Here is a 21944-nt window from a genome sequence, read left to right on the forward strand (position 1 = left end):
CTCTCATCGCTCTTTTGCCACTTCAGGCCTGGGATTAGCGGGGTCCCGCTTTAAATGGAACCCGATCTCAGTGCCTCTACCCAGGTAGGGACAGCGGCCCCAGATCCCCGCCCCAGAGGGCTCGTTGCCTGCAGACAATTCTTGTACCAGACCACATCTCAGGGAGGGTTCTGCTGAGTGTGAGAACCCCTGCAGCGATTTTAAACAGCAAGAGATTTAACGCGCATTTAGACGCCCCCACGCAGCCACCAGGGAGCGGCTCTCCCCGCCGTCGTCACGAGGAGGGGACTCGGGAGGCCATGGCCAGGCGGCCACGGCGTTCAGCAAGATTCGGGCTCAGCAAGGGCACCGGTGGCCACTCTGCTTCGGAGGCAGGACACGCCTGCTGCCTTTGCGCCACAAAAAGGAGACAATGGCATCACCCCGCCCTCCACCGCTGCCTTTTCGAGCCACAGACACCCTCATCCTTCGCGGGACCCGCGATGGGGTATCGGGGGCCACTCCAGAACCCCCAGGCCAGCAGAAACAGCCCAAAGATGGGCTCCCCTCGTGCCACCTTCTGGGTCACAGATGAACACAGCGGATCAGCCAGACCTACGTCCCATAAAGAACCCCGGTTGTAAGTGATCCTGGAATTGGGGGTTCACTGGCTGGCCTCTGCAGTCCGCGGCGGCAGGCGAGGAGGGGAGCCGAGCGCCCATCTGCACACCCCCGTCGTCCAGGAGCCTGGGGGCCGCTCGTGACGATGAAGAGGAGACCCGGGGGGCCGCGGCCTGGGCTCTGTGGGTTCGAAGCCTTTTACGTCCTTCTGACGGGTCCTCCTTCTTATTCCTGTGGTGCCGTAACTTTCTCCCCTTTCTTCTTACACCTGGTGTGTTTGACCTAAAGGTGTTGGCTTCTCCCCACCTCTGGGAAACTGTCCCTCCGAGGTCAGGTGCTCCTGGTCTCCCCTCCCGATGGGCTCAAACTCTGGCAGACAGAAGGGTCTGCCTGAAAACCTCCCCGGATGCACGGGCAGAGGGGCCTGAGACCCCCGGGGGCCACGGAGCTGTAGCCACAGGGAAGAAAACACGCGTTAGTATCAACTACCATGTCGTGTCCCGAACGCTGGGTCTGTCCCAGAAGCGTCTGCAGGTGCTCGGAGCGCCACAGCAGGAACACCAGGTCGTGGAAGGTGGTTAGGGAATCGGGACGGGGGTCTGAGCCTGCTTGCTGGCTCGTCTCTGAGCGGCAGGAGCCCTCTCCTGCCCTCCGCGTGGGGCTGCACGTCCGCCGCCCTTCCTGCGTCCACACAGCCCAGACCTCTCCCTCAGGAACCGGGTCCCCAGCCGCCTTTGCCTCCCTTCACAGAGAACGTTCCTGACCCAGAGGGTATCAGCGACCTTGGCCTCTCAACTCCATCCCCCAGGAAGAGGCGACATGCCCCAGCTTCCCCAGCCCGCTGGACACGTGGACAAGGGCACGGAAAGGGCTGCCCGGCACTCGTCCACTCAGCGCCCGGCCAGCCTGCTGCCCCCCACCAGAGGGATGGGGCGTCTGGGACCTGCAGGACTGTTGGTCTCTTCTTTACCTGAGGCTGGAGTCCCCTCTGCTTTCCAGACTCCATGCCAGCCCCTTGCTCCTGCTGGAGGAGGCGAGCTGTCTGAATTGCCCAGGACCTGCCCAGGGCGGCGGTGCAACTGGCCGTCTCCCCAGGCTGGAACTGCCCGCAGCAGCCACATCCTCTTCTCAGCCTGAGCCGCCTCCAGCGAGGCCAGGGTGGAAATGCAAACCCGGAGGACGGGAGCAAGTGTGTGCGTGTGCCGTGTGCGCGCGCACGCACGCACACGTGGGCGAGTGCATGTGTGTGCGCATGCCTGTTACGCATGCGTGTGTGAGCGCCGCGTGTGGGCGTGGGTGTGGCCGTGCCTGTGCGCACACGGCGCAAACCCATTAGCTCGCAGTCGCCCATCACAGAGCAGAGGGTGGAGACTTGGTCAGCCGAGGGTGATCTAGGGGAGGAAGGAGCTGCCGGCCTGGGCAGGCCTGGTTGGGACCCACCGAGATCGGGGCACTGCTGGTGGCCCCGGGGGCGGGGAAAGGCACGTTACCGCGGCCCGACCGTCTGGCGGCCCTCATTGGGCGTGGGTGCGCAGTGCTCTACCCCGCGAGGCCAGCAGAGGGGCCTTTTCCCCAGGGCTTCCTGTCCTGGCTGGCGCCTCAACAAGGGTTAACCAGCCCTCCCCCCAAACCACGGGGATTAAAAATTCATGCTGTCCCCAGGGCATGTGGGGCGGAGGGGTGACGTAACATTCAAAGGGAAAGAGAAGATTATTTTTAATCCTCTTGGTGGGTGTAGAGACAACGAAGGGAGAGCAAAGCCGCTAAAAGTTTGTCCCATTAGATTGAGGCACCAAGGACAGACTTTGCCACCAGGAGCAGGTCATTACAAACGGCATATTTTCCTCTTCTAAATAAGGAAATCGCTTTAATCCCATAGAGATCATTTCTCCGGTCAAAGGTGCTCAGATTTTCACTGTGCTTGACGCTGTGGGCGAGTGGAATTCAGACTTGATGTCAACTTCGGCCTCTCGAGGGGTTTCAAGTCAGATGAGGGGAATTGTGGAAAGTGAGCGCCCCGTGCGTCCTAAAGAACGTCCTGACCCGGTGTGGGTCAGACGGGTCTTCTCTGGGGTCTCATTCCGGGGACCCTCTCTACCCTATTACCTGGGTGATCTGCAGCCTCTGCCACCCCCCCCAACTTGGGCACGTACTTAAAAATAAAAGGAACAAACATTAACTTTGGTTTGAGAATCTTTTGGGGATTGTAACAAACTTTCCTGTTTTCCCTTCTCTCTCTGACTAATGGACATGTTCCAGGACTGAACATAGAGCAGTTCCTTTTTTAAAAATTGTATTGATGTAGAGTTGATTTACAGTGTTGTGTTAATTTCTGCTGTACAGCCAAGTGACTCAGTCACACATACATATACATTTTCTTTCATATTCTTTTCCATTAGGGTTTGTTACAGCATCTTGAATACGGTTCCCTGTGCTCTACAGTAGGACCTTGTTGTCTATCCGTCCTACATATAATAGTTCGCATCTGCTCACCCCAAACTCCGAATCCATCCCTCCCCCATGCCCCTCCCCCTTGGCGACCACAAGTCTGTTCTCGATGTCTGTGGGTCTAGAGCAGTTCCATTCGTTTGCCAGCTGAAAACGTGTCCAGGTTCTGGACTGCCCAGCTCTGGCTTATTCCTCTCTCCTGCCTTCCCTGCTGTGGACGGGGCGGGAGGCTGCGGAAGAGAGGCACAGACACCTGCCGTCCCGGGTTCAGCGCGTTTGGGGATGAACTGTGATGGCGCGAAGTCCTTGGAGACGCGGCTCTGCAGTTGTCAGGGCGCGGTTATGCTGGTTCCCAAGTCACCACACGTGCATTATCTCCGTATGCTTTATTCTTAGCTCCTCTAAGGCATAGACGATCCCGCAGAGATGTCTCGCCCTCTTTGATCTGCATGTCAGCAAGCGCGAATGCATAGCCATTGAAGATTTTTTGGTTTTATCGAACGATAAAGGAGAAATTAGTGTATTTTGTTTTCTGACTATAGACTGAGGAGGAGATGGTTGGTAACATAAAATATAGCCATGGCATAAAAAGGTGTCCTGGTCCCCCAATGGTCAATGAATCGTTTAAAAAAGACAGTGACCCAGAGGAAGAAACAGCCCTGAGGGCTGTGCGTGGATCGGCAAAAGCAGAGAAGGTGGAACTGTCTTTGTTATCAATCCGCCATTAAAGAAAATCAGGCTGAAGCTTCAGAACCAATTTTTTTCCCTCTCCAAATTTCAGTCTCATTTTCGCTTCTGGAGTGTCCTACCAGACGCTGATCTAAGTAAACTCCTATTGACGATTTTGAACAGATGTTGACACACATTCTGTTTTACCTGCTCAAGCTGTTATCTGAGATCCAAGCTGACTTGGTTCTCACACTTTCACCAAAAACTTGGGTGATTTGCTGTGAGGAGGACTTGTTCTCCCAGGTCTGTCTGATGCATCCTAGGACATGAGGGGCTCAAGGCTCAGCCCTCCAGGGAACCGAGGAGGCAACGTCCCCCTTTCCCCCACGGATGAGGCATCTCCCTGGATCTCTGTCCCTTTAGCCATCACCCACCTGTGCCCACATTTTGCCTGGATGTCCGATTGCCGTCTGCCCGCTGGATTGTGAGGTGCTGAAAGCAGCCAGAGTTCCTGAAGTCTCAGCCAAGGAGCTCTTAGGAAACAGACAAATGAGGAATGATCCCACGTCCGGACACAGCTATGCATGGCCAGCACACGGCCCCTGACAAGGAAGAGCTCGTATCCCGACCCGCAGAGGGAGAGGAGGAGAAAGGCAGGCTAGAACAGCCTGATAAAGTCGGGGTCAGCCGGCCGAAGGCGGACAGCACACCAACACCTGGCCGTGCGCTCGCTAAGTCCTCGGTCAGAGGCTTGAGGGCCTCTCCTACTGTCCAAACACGTTTGTAACCTTCTAAATGTTATCTAAACCTCCCAAGTTCAAAGGTCACGACTACTCTAATGACCTACACGCAAGTTCACACAATTTTGAGGGAAAGAAAATCTTTAATTTATAGCTTAGTGTTAAGCAACAGAGGCCAGTGCCAGATATGGACACCATTCCTTAAATTTCAATTTAAAAAAAAGTGAATGTAGAAGGCAGGGAAGATTGATTGTCAAGAATTTTGGCCTAGTATGACCCAGTTTTTTTTCTTTTTAAGGGTCTATGTACGAGGAGAAGCCTATTCCCCAAAAAAGTGTACATGGTCCCCCATTTTGCAGCACCCGCTCTCAGAGGCCTGGAGGCCAGCGTGCTCGCCTGCGGGGTGAGGCAAGGGGGGCCGGGCTGGACTTGTTAGGCCGAGGATGCTATGATGTGCTGCACAGGGGTCCCCCATGACCCAGCTGTGAGCAAGAACAGGGCGGCCAGAGGGCCAGGTGGGCCGGCAGAGCCATCCACACCCCCCCCCCGCCAGAATGCTTCAGCAGAGGCTTACACCTGGGAAACTGGTTGGACAGCAGTGGTTCTCCGCTGGGAACGTCAGCGCTCTACCCGCCCTCCCGCCCCCCCGGCAATGCACGTGCACCCAAAGCCTCAGATCGTGACCTCATCTTTGCATATGTTTGTAGTTAAGCTGAGGCCATCTTGGATAGAGATGGGCCCCGATCCAGTGACTGGAGTCCTTGCAGGGAGGCCAGCAGACACGGAGACGCTCAGAAGGGGATGCAGGCAGGACACCCAGGACGGCCAAGGGCACCCGAGGTCGGAGCGAGGCTGGGAGAGCAGGGCCTGCCGAGCCGGCCGCAGACTGCAGCCCCCTGGCAGCTTCTCCCTCCTGTGGTCTCCCAGGCTCCGAAGCCCAGTATTCGCTGCTGGGGGGCAGTCGTTTCCCCGGCAGGGGCAGAATCTATGCCTGTAACCAGGTCTCTAACAAAGGAGAGACACTTAAAAGACAGAGATGACGGTGCTCGGAGCGAGGGGCCCGCGTGTGGCTCTGGAGGGACGTGAAGACACCCGCTCTCCCGCAGGGCTCGGCTCTGGACGCGGAAGCCGCCTCAGCCTACACGGCCTGGCCCGGGGGCTCCGACGCGTGGCTTTCAAGGGCTGGACTTGAACGTGCCTTCTCTCCGGCTCCCAGTGAACTCCACGATGGGGCCAGCCCCCGAGCGCCCGCGCCGAGCTTCAGGTGGGACAGAGAAGGAAAAGTCGGGGGCCCTGCTCGCGATACGGTGAATTGAGAGGACGAACAGAAGTGTTGGAGAGGACAAGGGTTCAACTGAGAGGCTTTAACATTTACGTTAAGAGAGGCCTTATTCCCCCGCCCGCTGTTAAAGTCAAGTGAAAAAATAATTAGGCTCTTTGGGCTCTTCTTATGCCCTTCCTCCTGAACTTTCTGGAAACATCAGAGGGAAGGAGGCCTCTCCGGCCACTTGAACGGGCTGAGTTTGGTCTGTCTGGAGAGCTCTATGTAAAACTGTGGGAGGAAGAGTAGCCTTTAATATTTCAGAGGCTGCTGGGTCCGCTAATAAGATCACCTGTTTAGCCAGACAGCTCTGTGGGCGGCTGTCCCGGGGTTTCAGGGAAGGAGCCGAGTTCTTGGGGATGGGTCAGGCCGTGCCGCCAAGAGGCTGGATTTCCGGGGGCTTCTGGGGGTCCCTAGACAGCGGGGAGCAGTGGGCTGGGAGCCCCTGATGGATTTTTCAGCAGGTTTCAGGTGGTACCTAAAGTGAACTAGAGGACATGCCTGTCTGGTGACTCTACTTTGGGTTTTCAAATTTTTCTTCATTAAAAAAATTTACATTACAGGGCTTCCCTGGTGGCGCAGTGGTTGAGAGTCCACCTGCCGATGCAGGGGACGCGGGTTCGTGCCCCGGTCCGGGAAGATTCCACGTGCCGCGGAGCGGCTGGGCCCGTGAGCCGTGGCCGCTGAGCCTGCGCGTCCGGAGCCTGTGCTCTGCAATAGGAGAGGCCACAGCAGTGAGAGGCCCGCGTACCGCAAAAAAAAAAAAAAAAAAAAAAAAAAAAAAAAAAAAACTTACATTACAGAAGTAACACGGTAATTTGAACTAGAGACACACAGAAAAAAAAGTTTGTAACAGTCCCTTCCCCCCAGTCCCCAGTGGCTTCCCACCCACTCAGATAATCCAGGGTGAGAGCACTTCCTTCCCAGCATCCTCCACACCCACTCAAACTTGCACAAACATGCCCATTTGATATGTTTTAGTTTTCGTCATTTAAAAATAATAGTGGGGGCTTCCCTGGTGGCGCAGTGGTTGGGAGTCCGCCCGCCGATGCAGGGGACACGGGTTCGTGCCCCGGTCCGGGAGGATCCCACGTGCCGCGGAGCGGCTGGGCCCGTGAGCCATGGCCGCTGGGCCTGCACGTCCGGAGCCTGTGCTCCGCAACGGGAGAGGCCGCAACAGTGAGAGGCCTGCGTACCGCTAAAATAAATAAATAAATAAAAATAAATAAATAAAAATAATAGTGGGACTTCCCTGGTCGTCTAGTGGTTAAGGCTCTGTGCTCCCAGTGCAGGGGGCCTGGTTTCGATCCCTGGTGAGGGAAGTAAGATCCAACATGCTGTGTGGCACAGCCAAAAAATAAAATAAAATAGTAAAGTCATGCTACATAATATATATGTGTATATATATATATATATATATATATATTTTTTTTTTTTTTTTTTGCACATGCTCCGTGCAGCATGTGGGATCTTGGTTCCCCAACCAGGGATCGAACCCACACCCCCTGCAGTGGAAGCGCAGAGACTTAACCACTGACCGCCAGGGGAGTCCTCAGTGAATTTAAATGTTAAGTTTGAATGCGCTCCTTACACTATAGACTGGACCCTTGCTCTCCCCATTCACACGCTGAAGCCCTGACCCGCTGCCACACTATGTGACCATGTTGGATGGAGATGGGGTCTTTGAGGAGGCGATTCGGGTTAAATGAGGTCATAGGGTGGGATCTCAATGTGACGGGACTGGTGTCCTTATAAGAAGAGAAACAGGGGCTTCCCTGGTGGCGCAGTGGTTGGGAGTCCGCCTGCCGATGCAGGGGACACGGGTTCGTGCCCCGGTCCGGGAGGATCCCACGTGCCGCGGAGCGGCTGGGCCCGTGAGCCATGGCTGCTGAGCCTGTGCGTCCGGACCCTGTGCTCCGCAACGGGAGAGGCCACAGCAGTGGAGGGGCCCGCGTACCGCAAAATAAATAAATAAATAAATAATAAAAATTAAAAAAAATTTAAAAAAAAAGAAGAGAAACAGACGCCAAAGCTCTCTCTCTCTGCCACGTGAGGTCACAGAGAGAATGTGGCCATGGGCAAACCAGGGAGCAGGTCCTCACCAGGCATCGAATCAGCCGGCTCCTTGATCTTGGATGTCCAGCCATCCGAACTGTGATAAAAATTTTCTACTGGTCAATCCATCAAATTTGTGGTGTTTTGTTACGGTAGCCCAAGCTGAGACGTTCACTTAATGAAAATATGTCATGGACCCCCTCCAGGTCAGTGGATGGAGATCTAGCCTGGCCAATGAGACCGTTCTCCTATAGATGGACACACGGGTTGTTTCTGGTTTGTTGCTACTACAGCAACATAGGCAACAAGCCTCCTTGATGACATGTCCCTGCATCTGGTGCATGTGATTTCTGCAGGACAGACTCTCCAGAGGGCAGGGGTCAAAGAGTAGGTACATCTTCATGGAATCCATGTCGCCAGGTTACTTTCCCCAAAGGTTGCCACATTTTATATCCCTACTGGCCATGCATGAGACCTTTCTTGCATTTTTGCACCAGATAATATAATTGTTTATTTCTGGTAATCTAAACTATGAAAGATAGCATTTCATTTTCGTCATAATTTCCCTTTCAGTGGCTCCTAGGTTGTTAAGCAGATTTCCTGTGCTTCAAGTTGCTTATTTGTATCCTTTACCCATTTTCTGGTGGGTTGTTTGTCTTTTACGTTATTTCCCAAGTCACCGTGTAAGGGCAGGCAGCTCCATGCTGCCCACGCATGTTCTTGGTTGGGATTTGTCTGTGGCTTTGCACCCTTTGCCCCACAGACACTCTCTTTTCATGATGCCTTTGGGTGTCTCATCTTGTTCAAGAACACCTCCCCCCCATTTGTCATACTAATAGTTTTCTGAATTTTCTTCCAGTAGTTTGTGCTTTTATGTTTCAACATTGAGTCTGTACAGAACGCAGTTTTTGTATATGGTATGGGGTATGATTCAGCTTTCTTTTCTTCCAGCTGAAAGCAAGTCATACGTGTTAGCACTGCTGATTAAACGAACCGTACTCCCCTCCCTGTTGCATTAGAAGGACACTTCCTTAGCTTTTCTCAAAGATAAATTTGTCAGAAACTGACATACAGACATTCCCTCACACGTTCTGGACATTCAAGTATTTTTGTAGCTCTTTTAGAGCATTCGTTAAATCCTGCATTTTATTCTGGTTATTTGTGTGCTGTCCTACATCTCTACCGTGAAGGACACATTTTATCTTGTATCTCCCCACTCTCTACACCACATAGCACAATACTTTGCTCATAGTGTGTTCTCAATTTCTGTGAAATAAGAGAATAGATGTTTGCTTGATAGGAGTGTCACTTCTTCTCCTTTGGTTCTGTGAGGTGTCTGGGGGCTATTTCCACTATTTTGTGAAGCCCCTGGGAAAATGATAGAATGTCAAGGAAAAAAAGAGGATTCATCACCTGTAACCTCCTGGGTATTTAATTAGATGATGTTATAAGTGTCTATGGTATCAGGCTTGTGCTGATCAAGCCCAGGATGACATAAAAGGAGCCTATGATACCAGAGTTGGAGTTTCTAGACTTGGGAAGGCTGCCCTGTGCCTCTAGCAGCCTCCTCCTCGGTTCCCAGACACTCTGCTGTTACTGGCGCTAGTGGACAGTATACAAGACACGGACAGAGGCAACGTGGCCTGACTAAACAAATGTTCTGGCTAAGCGAGAAAACATTGACGTTAGCATTTGGGCACGTAGAAAGACTAAGTGCCACGCTATCCTCAGGGAGAGGAAATAAAACAGATGATTCAATGCCCCTGAACCGATAAAAATAATAATTATCAGAGGGCATAAAGTGGTGGGAGAGAATTAAAGATTACAGTAGCTTAGCACAGAATTAAGGTTAATTAACCAAACCCTGGCCACGCGTGCGTCTCAACTGATCAATACAAACAACAGCCATGAAAGAATGCGCCAGGAACTAATGGTGCCAGCTGGCGGCCTGCTGGCCGCTCCCTCCCTGACCTGAATCCTCCCAGGGACCCTGAAGAGGATGGAAACGCCCCCTTTCCCACTCAGATCCCGGAGGGAAATGAATCTCCTCCTCAGCGTGGGAGTGTGCTTTCCCCAGCTTCTATGTCTACAGCTCCACCTCCTGCCCCAGGGTGTCTGGGCCACTGGACTCACTTGTTAGTTCTTCATTTCTGAACCCAGACTTGTGCCACAGGGTACCACAAACCAGGTGCTTGAGCAGAGATGGATTGTCTCACAGCTCAGGAGGCCAGAAGTCCAAAACCAAGGTGTTGGCAGTTGGTTCTTTCTTCCCAGGGAAAATGGGTTCCCTACCTCTCTTAGCTTCTGGTGGGGGCTGGCGCTCCTTGACGCTCCTTGGCTTGGCGATGTGACCTCCACAGTCTCTGCATCCGTCAGCACGCGGCCCTCCCCTCTCTGGGTGTCCGTGTCTCTTCTTCCATTCCTATGAGGACATCAGTCACATTGGATTAGAACCCATCCTCACTGAATATGACCTCACCTTATCTACCTACGTCTGCAAAGACCCTACTGCGCTCACAGGCACCGGGTGTGTGGACGTGAGCTTATCTTTTAGGGGGACACAATTCGATCCGTGCAGGCTTTCGAGTTGGCGACCCCGGGGCCTCCCAGTTCTGTCTTTTGCTGATTCCATAAGGCTCGGTGGGTTTGTGTCCCCACCTTGCCCTCCTGCTGGGCGTTCTCCGCTGATGGGGGTGCTGGAGGGTGGGTAGGGAGCCCTCTGCAGCCCCTCTTCCTGTTCGCTGGCTGCTGAGGCTGAGGGCTGCCCAGTTGGGGCCGGCACGTCCCGCCCCACGTAGCATGGTGGCCAGCAGCGGCCTCTCCCTCCAGATCAACAACAGACATGTTAGGGAAACAAACCCTAACGCTGACCTGCACGCGGCCCTCGTGAAATGCAGCCCGCTTCCTGGCCTCCATCTGGGCGTGCAGCTGAGTGCCCTGTATCCTTTGTCTCGGATCTCTGCCTTCGTTTCCGATACCTGAGACTGCTCTCGTCCAGGCTGGTTCAGACCACTTGGCAAGAATAATTTCACGAGCCTGGTATTAGACGCTGCACAAAAGTCTAAATACATAATGCATTTTGTAATTCCGTCACACTCAAAACAAGCTGTCAAAACTGCCTGGCATGATTTATCCTTAATAAACCCCTCGTCCTGTGAATTTGCTCCATAGTCCGCAGAATCAGAATTGTGTGAATCCACAAATCGGGAGGAAGGCGGAGGGATGAAGGGGACGCGTTTAGAGGGTTGCACTGTTTCCCCGGCACAAAAGGAGCCAGGCCTGGCGGTGGGCGCCGCGCGGCCCTCGGTGAGGGAGCTGGGTTGAACGCACGGCAGCTTCGCATCTGGGGGTTTCGAACGATTCTTTCCTTGGAAACTTTGGAGGGAAAGCAACGCACCGATTGTCTTCGAGAAAGATGACTGAGGTGAGAGACTGAGTTCCGTGACGCTGATCGTTCTAGAAACAGTAGCTTTGGGGCGCCTCCTGGGTGCCAGAGGTGACAGGTGTCTGTCCGGGGCTGTGCCTGGCAGTGCACACGCCATGAAGGCAGGGGGAGGGTCACTCCCAGGGGGAGTCCTGGACCAAGGCATGTGTGCAAAGCTTCACTATTGTAGCTACCGTGGTGTCACTGCGTACAGGTAGGTAAAGGCAGGCCCCGGGTAGAAGCATCTCTACGCCCCACTGGGGACGAGGCGTCTCACTCAGTGTCTGCGCATGCGCGAGTGTCTACCTGTGCGCATGCGCGCGTGTGCAAACGAATCTGCAAGAACTATGGTTGGGTCCTCCAGGAGGGAGGCGCTATTGGCATTCAGAGAAGGGGAGGTGCTGGGGAGGCGGGAGCCATGGAGACGGGACTGCGTCACCCGGCACGGGGCGGGGGGGGGGGGGGCCGCTGAGCGAGGATGGAACAGATGTCAGGAGCCCAGCTGGGCAAAGGAGCTTGGCTCGCCGGAGTGGAGCTGGGCAAGAGTCTTCTGGAAAGACCTAGACAGCTTTACTGTGGACACTGAAATTTGAATTTCCTATCATTTTCCCGTGTCGCAAGATTTTCTTCTTCTGATTTTTTTCAGCCATTTGTAAGTGTAAAAACCAGTCATGGCTCACGACACAAAACAGGTGGTGGCCTGGGGGACCCCGAGGGCACCGTGGCCCCTGTGTGATTTCAGGACCTGAGGACCCAGAGGACCTGTCCCAGAGGACTGGTTCTGGGAGGGCAGGGACCACCATAATTTTGCTCCCTGCTGTCTCCTCACATCTAACCCAACACCTGGCACCTAGCAGGTGCTCAATAAACCCCCGTCAAGTGACTGATTTCACCGCTTGGGTCTGTGACTCGTGCCGGACTCTCTCGGCTGTGGGGGCCTCCTTGTGCACCGTTCTCGGGGCTCCCGCACCGGGAGGGACCTGGCCCTGCTCGTCGGAACAGTGCACTCGTTCGCACTTCCCAGCACCGCTCTCGGTGAGCGGAGTTTAGCGGATGCCCGTGGCCTCTGCGATCGTGGACCCCTGAGGCGAAGTCCCTGAAAGCCCCACTCCACCCGCAGCCCAGGCTCCCCGGACCTGGCGGAACCACGCGCAGGGATGCTTTCCCTTTGGGAGCATTAGCGAGAGTGTTTCTTACTCCCGACTTAGAAGCGTAACCCTTTTCCAAGACGTGGGTGTGTTCGCGAGAGCAGAAAGATAATATGTATCCAAATGCACGGAGAATCAGGAAGGAAGAGATTTCATGTTACCTCTTGGGATTGTTCATTGTTCTAGGCCGAGCACAGAAGCAGAAAGTAGAAAAGTCAGCGCGGGTGCCACCCCTCGCCATTGCCAGCCTGACGGCCGCCAGCAGGGTTCTAGGCACCGCTGCTCTGTCCCGACCACACAGCTGCCCGAGGGTCTTGGAAACAGGCAGCCTGATGCAGCGGGTGGAGGCGACCACAGTCTGGGGGCCATGGGTCTGGCTGTGCGCGCTGACAGCTCTCGGGTTCTGAGAGGATGGGAAGGGGAGAAGATGACAAGAGGTCCTCAGGCCAACTTTTCAAGGCCCTGCCTCGGAGTCACCGGACCGTCCGGCTTAGCCCACCAGTAAGGAGAGTGCAAAAATCAGTCTATGCTCCAGTCGGCACCGCTTTTAAGGCATTTACGAGCTGAAACAGTCAGCGTCCATCGGGGGGGAAAGTAATCATAACCCTTTACGTTTACTTGTCGTGTCAAACTCTCGAAAGATTTTCCTACCGGTTACTTGAGCTGCTCAGATACACTAGAGCAGGTGTTGCTCGCATCCCAGGTTTACCGGCAAAGGACTCTGGGAGAGCAGGGAGGCCAGCGTCTGGTCCAGCCCTCAGCAGGGTGTCGGTGGTGCCAGACCAGGATGGAGGTGCCTGGGGCCCGTGCAGAGTCCTGCCTCCGGCTCCGACGGGATCACGGCGCCCGTGCGCCGAGGCAGACCAGCACATGCGTCTCGTGTCGCTCCGTGTCCCCCCGTCACGGCGGGCTCTTGAGCAGCCCCCGGTCACCTCTTGGGCTTGGGCCGTGCTAGCAAGGCTTCAGGTGGGGGCTCCGTGCTCTGGGATTGTATTAGGGGCCCGGGCGGCTTAAACTGCAGAAACGTGTTGTCTCTCAGCCCTGGAGGCTGGAAGTCCCAGATCCAGGTGCGGGCAGGGCCGGTTCCTCCTGAGGCCTCTCTCCTCGGCGTGTAGACGCCGTCTTCTCCCCGCGTCCTCACGTGGCCGTCCCTCTGTGTGTGTCCGTGTCCTGACCTCCTCTAATTATCAGAGCCAGCCAAATGGGATCAGGGCCCCCCCGTATGACCTCATTTTACCTTCATCACCTCTTTAAGGGCCCCGTCGCCAAGTAAGGTCACATCCTGAGGTCCTGGGGGCTAGGGCGTCACCTAGGAATTGGGGGATTGGCCGCAGCTGGTGGCTTGGTGGCGGGCAGCAGCGTGTGTACGACTAGAGCAGCTCCCAAGCCTGTGGCTCTGCCAGGTGGTGCTCGGGTGAGTCTCTCCCGTCTGAGGCTCAGTCTCCCCACCTGAAAAGTGGGGGGTTTACCGTGGGCTCTCCAAGGTCCTCCCGGCCGGAGTGTCTGCGTTGCTGTGTCCTCGGGCGCAGGACCTGGCAGGCACGGAGAGCAATGGCAATGACCTGGCAGCATCGGTCGGTCGTGGAAGGAAGTCCCTGGGGCCTGAGGCTCCTCACCCAGGAAAGGGGGTGAAAAACGCTGGCCCCGACCCTCCCAAAACCATTGTTTCAGGATAGCATAAGCTAAGATATATCCCCAGACAGACTTTTAACAAATATTCCGGAGAGGTTCTGCCATAGCTCACGTGGGCGGGGGCTCCGCTTTTGAACCTGCCCTTGGGGTGTGGGGCGTCTTTGAACCTAAATGGATTTGAGTTTTGTTGCGCCCACAGTAAGTGTGCCTTCATCCAGCGACCGGCGGGAGACGCTCCTCAGCCTCCGGACGTGACTGAACCCTCTTATGCCCAGGTGAGAAAGACCGGGGGTGTGCTGTGCTCAGATCTTATAAAAAAGAGGAGGAGGGACTCTCACAAGTGCACACACAGGGACACACTCATAGGCACGTGGACACACACACGGACACATGCATACACGCCTACATGCACACACAGATACACATGCACACACACAGGCACACGTGCACACAGGCAAACACGGACACACACATACATGCACACACACATTCATTACACACTCATAGAGGTGCACTTAGAGTGTTTCTGGGGGAAGGAGAGCTGGGCTTTAGGGTCTGGGGGAGCATCAGCCGTACTTTTTATTCTATTCTTTTGTTCTTTCTGGATTGAAAAAAATCAAGTGAATGTGTAACTTTTTCTATTTAAAAATGTTTTCAAAGAAAGAGGGACTTCCCTGGCAGTGGTTAAGACTCCTGGCTTCCACTGCAGGGGGCGCGGGTTCAGTCCTGGTCGGGGAACTAAGATCTTGAATGTCCATGGCGTGGCCAAAAAAAAAAAAAGAGAGAGAGAGAGAGAGAGACTGCTTTCTTTGCAGCCAGCGGGAGCTGGTGTGCGCATGCGTGTCTCCGCAACTGTGGAGCCGGAACACCCAGAGCCTCTTAACTTATCCCATTCTTTCGTCCTTTTCCTCTGAGACCGCTAAGGTTTTCCAGGGAAATTTCACCATTTGCCCACAAGTACACAGCTGATGAAACTGGGAAATGCCACAACAGGTTCCCCAAACGTGACTCTTTGCCTCTTCTATTCTGAGAAAGTGTTTTGCAGAGGTGGTTAGAAGGGGATAACGATTGTGTTTTCAGTAGCAAGATGGTGAAAGACACGCAGATGGGGGGGGACCGAAATTGTCAAGCAAGGACAGAGATATTGTATTGATGTGATCTTTATATTATCATCAACTAGGATTTATTGACTCTCTTCCAGGCAGTCTTTTTCAAGTATTTCTTTTCGTTTTTATTCAGAATCACGGAAGAGTCCCCTTTCAAAAGTCCGAATTAGAGAGGTATGTTTGTCTGACACGGAGATGGAGTTGAATAAATATTGTTGAGCGAAAGAACAAATTCACATCACCTCTGTTACTGTTGCAGTCTTACGGCCTTTGCCCTTTTAAGCACTGTCACTTTCTTCTATTACTTTTTTTTTTAATCTGCAAAATCCTTCCGGGGTAAGCCAGCAGAGGTCAAAGCTCAGAAACAGCATGAAAAGGTCGTTCTAAATCCTCGCGTAGAGTGATTTTTAACAAAGGTTGAAAAATTGTAACATTTTTCACGTGGATAGCTGTGTTCAGTTCACCTAAAATGTTTGAAAATTAGTTTTTTTAAAGACTAATAGAATGGTTTTTCAGATGAGAAATCAAATGGCAGTGCCAATTTTGTATTTAATGATGAAAAGAAAGTGTTTTTTTAACTTTAGGAAAAAGTCAAATTGAGTTAGATGACCCCCATTTGGAGTTCATTAATGGTGACCCATCATGCGATTTTTCTATACTTTCAAGTTTTCTATACTGTTAAATTGAAAACAGGCTCCAGAATAAGAAAATGTGATTGAAACTTTAATAGTTTTGAATTCTGGGGGAAATTTCCCCCAAAATCACATTGTTCTTATTTTATTATTTCTATTTTCTCACAACCTGAGAGTATACTTTATGTAGACATAATATCTCCACGAATAAGAATAGGAAACACTTGCAAAATACTTTATTTCAAATAATAAGAGTGCCTTTTTCCAGTATTCAGATTAAAGGGGGCAGAATTTTGATGTTACTTTCATAAAGTTACTGTGTCATTTGTGGTAAATTGTGCTGCAATCTTTGCATTTTTGCCCCCAAGGTTTTATTGATTGCACAAATTCACCTGTTTTAACATCGAATTTAGGGAAAAACTAATATTAATTCTGTTGTTTGGCTCTCTGAACAAAGGCTACTTAAAATCTCTCTTATTGATTAAGTCCAGATGGCATTCATTTTTTCTGATATACAGAACACTGGAAAATGTATCAACCATTATTACTCCTCATCGAAATGAGCTTCTTTAGGTTTCTAATTATATTGTTTAATAAAACTAAACAGTCAATGCTATCTGCATGTTATATGAAGAAGTGTCACACAGCAAACTCGTAGTAGTCAATTAACATAAAAGCTGATTATAGATCCCATCAACTTAGAAGAGTTTCTGAATTCTTGCTTTCCCTGCTGTAGCCTAGAGCAAAGAAGGTTTGAATTTTCACTTCTAAATATTGACTTTTAACTAATATCAGAAGTGATTTCAGTATTTTTATGGATGAAAAGTTAGTGATTAAACTAGACGTAATATTTGCTGTAACGCAATTAAAATGTTTACAGTAACTAAACCTCTAGAAAGAAAATCTTTGCAACAACGTGAAACTATCAGTCACTAAGCAGGTTAAGTACCGGTTTCCTATCTGAGGGACACTCCAAAATTGTCAGACTGCTATGAAATAGACAGTGTGCCACAAGGACAGTCTCCACATCAGACTGTACGCTGTAACGTAATTGTGATAGCTATATCAAGCAAGAACTTTGCTACTAGATGAACAGGGACACAGTCATGAACGAACATGGGAGGCACCCTGTAATTGACTGTTATGAAAGTGTGGCCGTAGCGCTCTGGAATAGACCCCTAACTCCAGTTTTCTCAAGAAACCAAAACCAAAACTTTCAACTACATTTTTCCGTTTTCAAGTGGGGATCTGAGTACCTCCTCCCACCCCCATGTCATTGCTCACACAATAAGCACATGGTCAGAAGAGGCCTACAGGGGAAAAAAAAAAACCGATAAACACGACATATACCAAGTATGATTTAGAGTTATAGCTAGATTCCAAAATGGCAAAAGTTAGGATTTACTTTGATGAGGATGTTGCTAAGATAGCAGTGAAATTGTAACAGATCGTTTCTGTGTTTATAACGTGTACACCAGATGAGTCTGTCTGTAAAAGTAATGGCTGATAAGAAAACCGGGCCAGTGAATCGGTTTTCTCCTGATACAACGATGGCGGCCTTTTTCATTCATATTTTAATGAGGTTAGTATCTCGGAGACCCTCCTTCCAGGGTGGAGGAAATGCTCCACTAAGACTACAATAGGAGTTGCTTTATTGACAAGTACTATTCAGAATCGTCATAGTATAGGAAGAAAGACTTAGTTTTATTCCACTTGTCTCAGTACTTACTGCACTCTTATAATCACAACACTTTGAGGGGAGAAAAAGGCTCAATTATTCCCTGAACAGTCTTTAAGTTTAGTGAATGTAGTGCAGCTACGTGGAATCCTTTTAAACCCGATCATGTGCATTTTAATAAGTGTATAAATAGCTGCCATGCATAAGCATCTTTTTCTCTAAAATTTTCTCACAAAATCGGATGCTTTGATTGGCATTTTAGGTCCGTTTTAAAAAAATACTTCTGTAAAACGAACACGACTAGTCTCACGTTGGGTGTTTTGCTTCCAGTGAAGCTTGTAACGTGGCATTTTCTGAGCTCTCTGCCTGTAACATTTCCTACTCTTTCTACTAAAGAACATTTACTCAAAAGAGCCAGCAATTACATCAAAAAGCCAGTTAGCCTTCAAAGACGCATGAAATCAGCAGGATTCACATGTTGATCCCTAGATATAACATATTTGCGTTAAAATAGGCACAATACTACTATAGTCAAATTCCACTTTCAAAATAAGGAAAACAATCCCGTTTGGTGGAAAGTTATCATGTGGCGACTGTTTTTTTTAAAAAGCGTCAACCCAGGGAATAAATAATACAGCTCTCAAAAGTAAGTTGTGGAAGGTCTCACATACTGACATCCTGATTTGCTCAAATCTTATACACTCAGGATGTTTTGCACGCAGCTCAGAACGTCAGGTCAGTTTTTAAAAATAAAAAAAAAAACGGTTTCGAGAGTGGTCTCATCTCAACGGGAAATACTGTGGTGTGTAAAGACGGCATCCAGGGTTCCAGAAGCGCCCTACCAATGCTCAGACCCTCTCCATTCAGTGATAGCATCGCCCCTCGGTGTTTACGGTTTGATTGGGGAAGGAGAGGGTTAGGGAGGGGGGAGAGAGAATTGATTCTTGATTACAGTTAGATTTTTTTTAAATGAAAGAGCCAACCCTTTACTCTGAGGTTAAAAATGCTGCTTTGTGGACATGCAGAAAGTACGATGAGCCTATTCGTATGGGCCAGACAAGCAAATGTACCAAAGCACAGGCAGGGCAGGAAGAAACCCTAATAATCATTCTGCTCATGATCTGCTCGATAAATTGTAATTTAAGAATTTACCTCTGTCTTCCGGCTTTTAAGTCCCAATACATATTTAATCTTTCGCGTCTGAAACAGATTTTCAATTTGTCTGTTAACCTACGTCTTGGTTTTATTTACAACTTACGGTGCCTAAGTGGCGCGATTAAAGGTGTAAATAAAAACGTAACTTGTCTTTTGACTGTGCGCTTTGAGCTACTTTCTTTAGGGTCTTTTGAGTGTAGACTTAAAAAAAATTAAAACACTCATTTGCTGAACTTGATATTTTAGCGGATAAAGAATGCTGCGGTACACTCCAGTTTAATGAACGACTTCATTGCAGAGTGGACTGCATGGGCCTTGAAAGCAGCTCGTAATCAAATCTCCAGTCGAGTTCTGCGGGCCGAAGGAGGGATATTTTATCACGGCGCACGTGGTGGCGGTAATGGAAAGTTCATTAGTGCCGGGTTTCTTGGGCTCTTTCCTTTTCTACAGAGTTCGCTCTTTGCCGAGCCCGGGGGGGGGGTGGGGGTGGCGGGAGTGGCGCTCGGGCGGCTTTGGCTGGAAGCAGGGCTAAGCGCAGAGGCGCGCCGCCCGGCCCGCCCGAGCCCCGCGGCCGGATGGCAGGGAGGGGGCGCTGGGAGCCTTTGTGCGCCCGGAGCGCGCCTGTGAATGCCGCGCGGTCGCCGGCACCGGAAGGGTTCACACTGCGCCTGAAAGGGGACAATGGACGCTGGATATAGCAACATCGGCGAAATCGCGTTCATTTGTGATTCAGCCCCTTTCACCATGGTTGTCATGCAAACTTCCTACTTTGATCAGCAGAGGGTGGAGAGGGAGAAAAAGCCCGCCGAGGCCGGGGCCGCGGCGCGTCCGCGGCGCCCTTGGCGGGTCCCCGCCCCCTTCCGGAAGGAGCCGCGGGGACGCAGCATCCTGCACCTTGACCTGTCTAGACGGCCCCCGGGTTTTTGTCCCGGTTACCAAGGGCGAGGGGTGCTCTTTGACCCCCGCGCGGGGCGGAGGTGGTGGCCAAAGGGTCCTCTGAATCCTCGCCGGATTCCGGAGGGAGAGGGGCGCGCGGAGACGGGCACCGGCTGTTCCAGAGACACAGCGCAGCCGCGCCTGCGAGAGGGGCGACTCGGTCCGCCTGGCTTTTGCCTGCCCGCGGGCCCGAGCGGCCGCCGAGGGGCCACGGCGCGCAGGGCCGCGGCTGCGGGATGCGCTGGAGGAGAGACCCGAGCGCTCTCTCTGGCTCTGTCTGTCTGTCTGTCTCTTGCGAGTAGATAGATGATCACAGCCATTACCTGTGCTTAAGGCCTTATTCTGCATGTTCCGTGACTTTCCAAAATTATCACCTGTAGAAGGATAGTTTCTAGCTTGAAGAAAGGCGTTTTCTTCTGTCCACTTTCGAACATAGGCACCTTTTAAAGACCAGAATTTAGGCTAACCCCTTAAACTGTGTAAGTGATAGACCTGTGCACATGTTGTAGCAGGACAGGAGTACTGTTTGGGGGTGGGGTGTGTGCTACCACGTGCGTTCAGGGGAAGGTCTTTTCATTAATACCAACGTTAAGACGAGTTTCCTCCCTTTTTTGGCTTTTCTCCACAGATTCCCTTAGTCCAGTCGGAGGCATTGCTCACAGACCTCTCGGATAAAGTGCGTGAGCGAATGAATGACTGCAAGCTCGGCGGAGGCCCCGTGACTAAGGAGAAGGCTTTCAAGAGATTTGCTCCAAGGAAAGGAGACAAAATATACAAAGAATTTTAAAAATTCTATTTTTATTCTGATGCTTACAGACATTTGAAATTCGCGGTAAGCTCTCTTCTTCGCAGAGGAATTCCGTATTCCATGAACATGTTTTTGGTACTTTTTTTTTTTTTTTGCTGTTTGTTTGGGGTTTTGTTGAGTTTCAAGACACGCCCATTAAAATGTTATCTATTAGCTTTGTTGTCCTGCTGCTTTCTCAGCGTTAACTGCGCACTTAGTGACTTGCCTTTTGAGACACCTAGGGGCTGTGGTATTTCACCTCCGTGGAGACAGTTAAGTGATATTTTCCAGAAAGTGCGTTACAAATCCCAGTGACTTGGAGGCACCGTTCGCATGTTGCTTTGCTCCTGGGGACCGTTGGGAAAAGGACTCAGTCCGTCCCCGTGCCCGGGCAGGTCTCTTACAAGTTCCCACGTCAGGAATCAGGGACTGCGGTTCCGAGGTTAAAATCCAAATTAAAATGAATGTCGCTTTCAAATATTTATAGCCACATGGTGGAGGGAGAGTGACACGCATCACTTTTTTTTCCCCAAGGCTTCACAGAAGAGAGAGAATGGTTTTTTCCTGAGTTCATTCAAGTATTTTAGCACAAACTCAGTTAAACAAAGGCTTAGTATGATAGTTGGCTTAATGCCACATTTCCTCCCGCCATAATGTTTATTTCACGTGAATGCTGGCCTCTGGCTCTCTAGAATGTGCCTGGCAAAATATATAGCAAGAGATTTCACTTTACTTAATGCTATTGAGTCAGACTAAGTGATCGGAAAGCCTGTTTGAGAAATGTCTTTGGTTCACACGTTGGCCAAAATGTCAGACATGCTGAACCCCTGGTATAAGGGCTGCAGCTGACTTTTGAAGATTTCATTTTAATTAAAAAGTCAAGGCAATCATTCAGGGCTAAAAGTACTGTAGAGTGGGAATCACAGTGAGGAAGTGTGTTTGTATCTCACAGGTCTGCCATAAATATGTAATAGTGGAATTTAAATATTTTAAAATGCCATTTAAAAAAATTTAGCTTCTCACTTAATGAACTCGGAAAATGAGTTACTCGTCTCCAGTGAACACTCTTACCGTCACAGCTCCTAAGCTTGTGCTTCTCCAATGCAGACACACGCTCCAGTCGGAATTTACGATTTTTGGGTGCGTGGGTACCTTTGAGCTCCTTCTTCTCTGAAATGTCAGACTTGGGGAGGGGGGAAGCAAAGAGAAATTATGGATGGATCTCTTAAGGGGTATGAAGAGAAACTTTCCAGAGTAACTGAAAAGCCCCGTTATCCCGAGTGCAGCTGAAGATGCACTTGTGTTTGGATTGCTGAGAAAGCTTCATGATTTTCACACTTCAGACCCTGTTTTAAAACCACAAAATGGATTATTATGTTAACTCTAAAGGAAAGTGGTTTAACCATTTCAAGGAGCCGTGTTCTCTAAAGTTTCAAAACAAACAAACAAACAAAACACCCGCAGACTTTCAGCTCCATAAATAGGAGCTCCATCCCTCCTGTTCCTTGCATTCCATTCCAGTTTGAGGGAGAGGGACAAATACAAAGAACCATTTTCCTGCCTCACCCTCATCTTTCAACACGACTAATCAGTTAGCCAAGTCTCAGGAAAAT

At 50.9% G+C, this 21944-nt stretch overlaps 1 protein-coding gene across 1 annotated transcript in view; it reads left to right on the forward strand.

The window, feature by feature from the left end:
- The window catches only part of CNPY1 (canopy FGF signaling regulator 1), a 35008-nt gene that overhangs the window by 8739 nt on the left and 4325 nt on the right, over nt 1-21944 (forward strand). The window contains 1 exon segment of the mRNA XM_059073818.1: nt 20173-20376. Within this exon segment, the coding sequence (XP_058929801.1) occupies nt 20173-20376 (204 nt within the window).

The sequence above is a fragment of the Kogia breviceps genome, chromosome 9 (assembly GCF_026419965.1).
Source record: "Kogia breviceps isolate mKogBre1 chromosome 9, mKogBre1 haplotype 1, whole genome shotgun sequence".
Lineage (NCBI taxonomy): Eukaryota > Metazoa > Chordata > Mammalia > Artiodactyla > Physeteridae > Kogia > Kogia breviceps.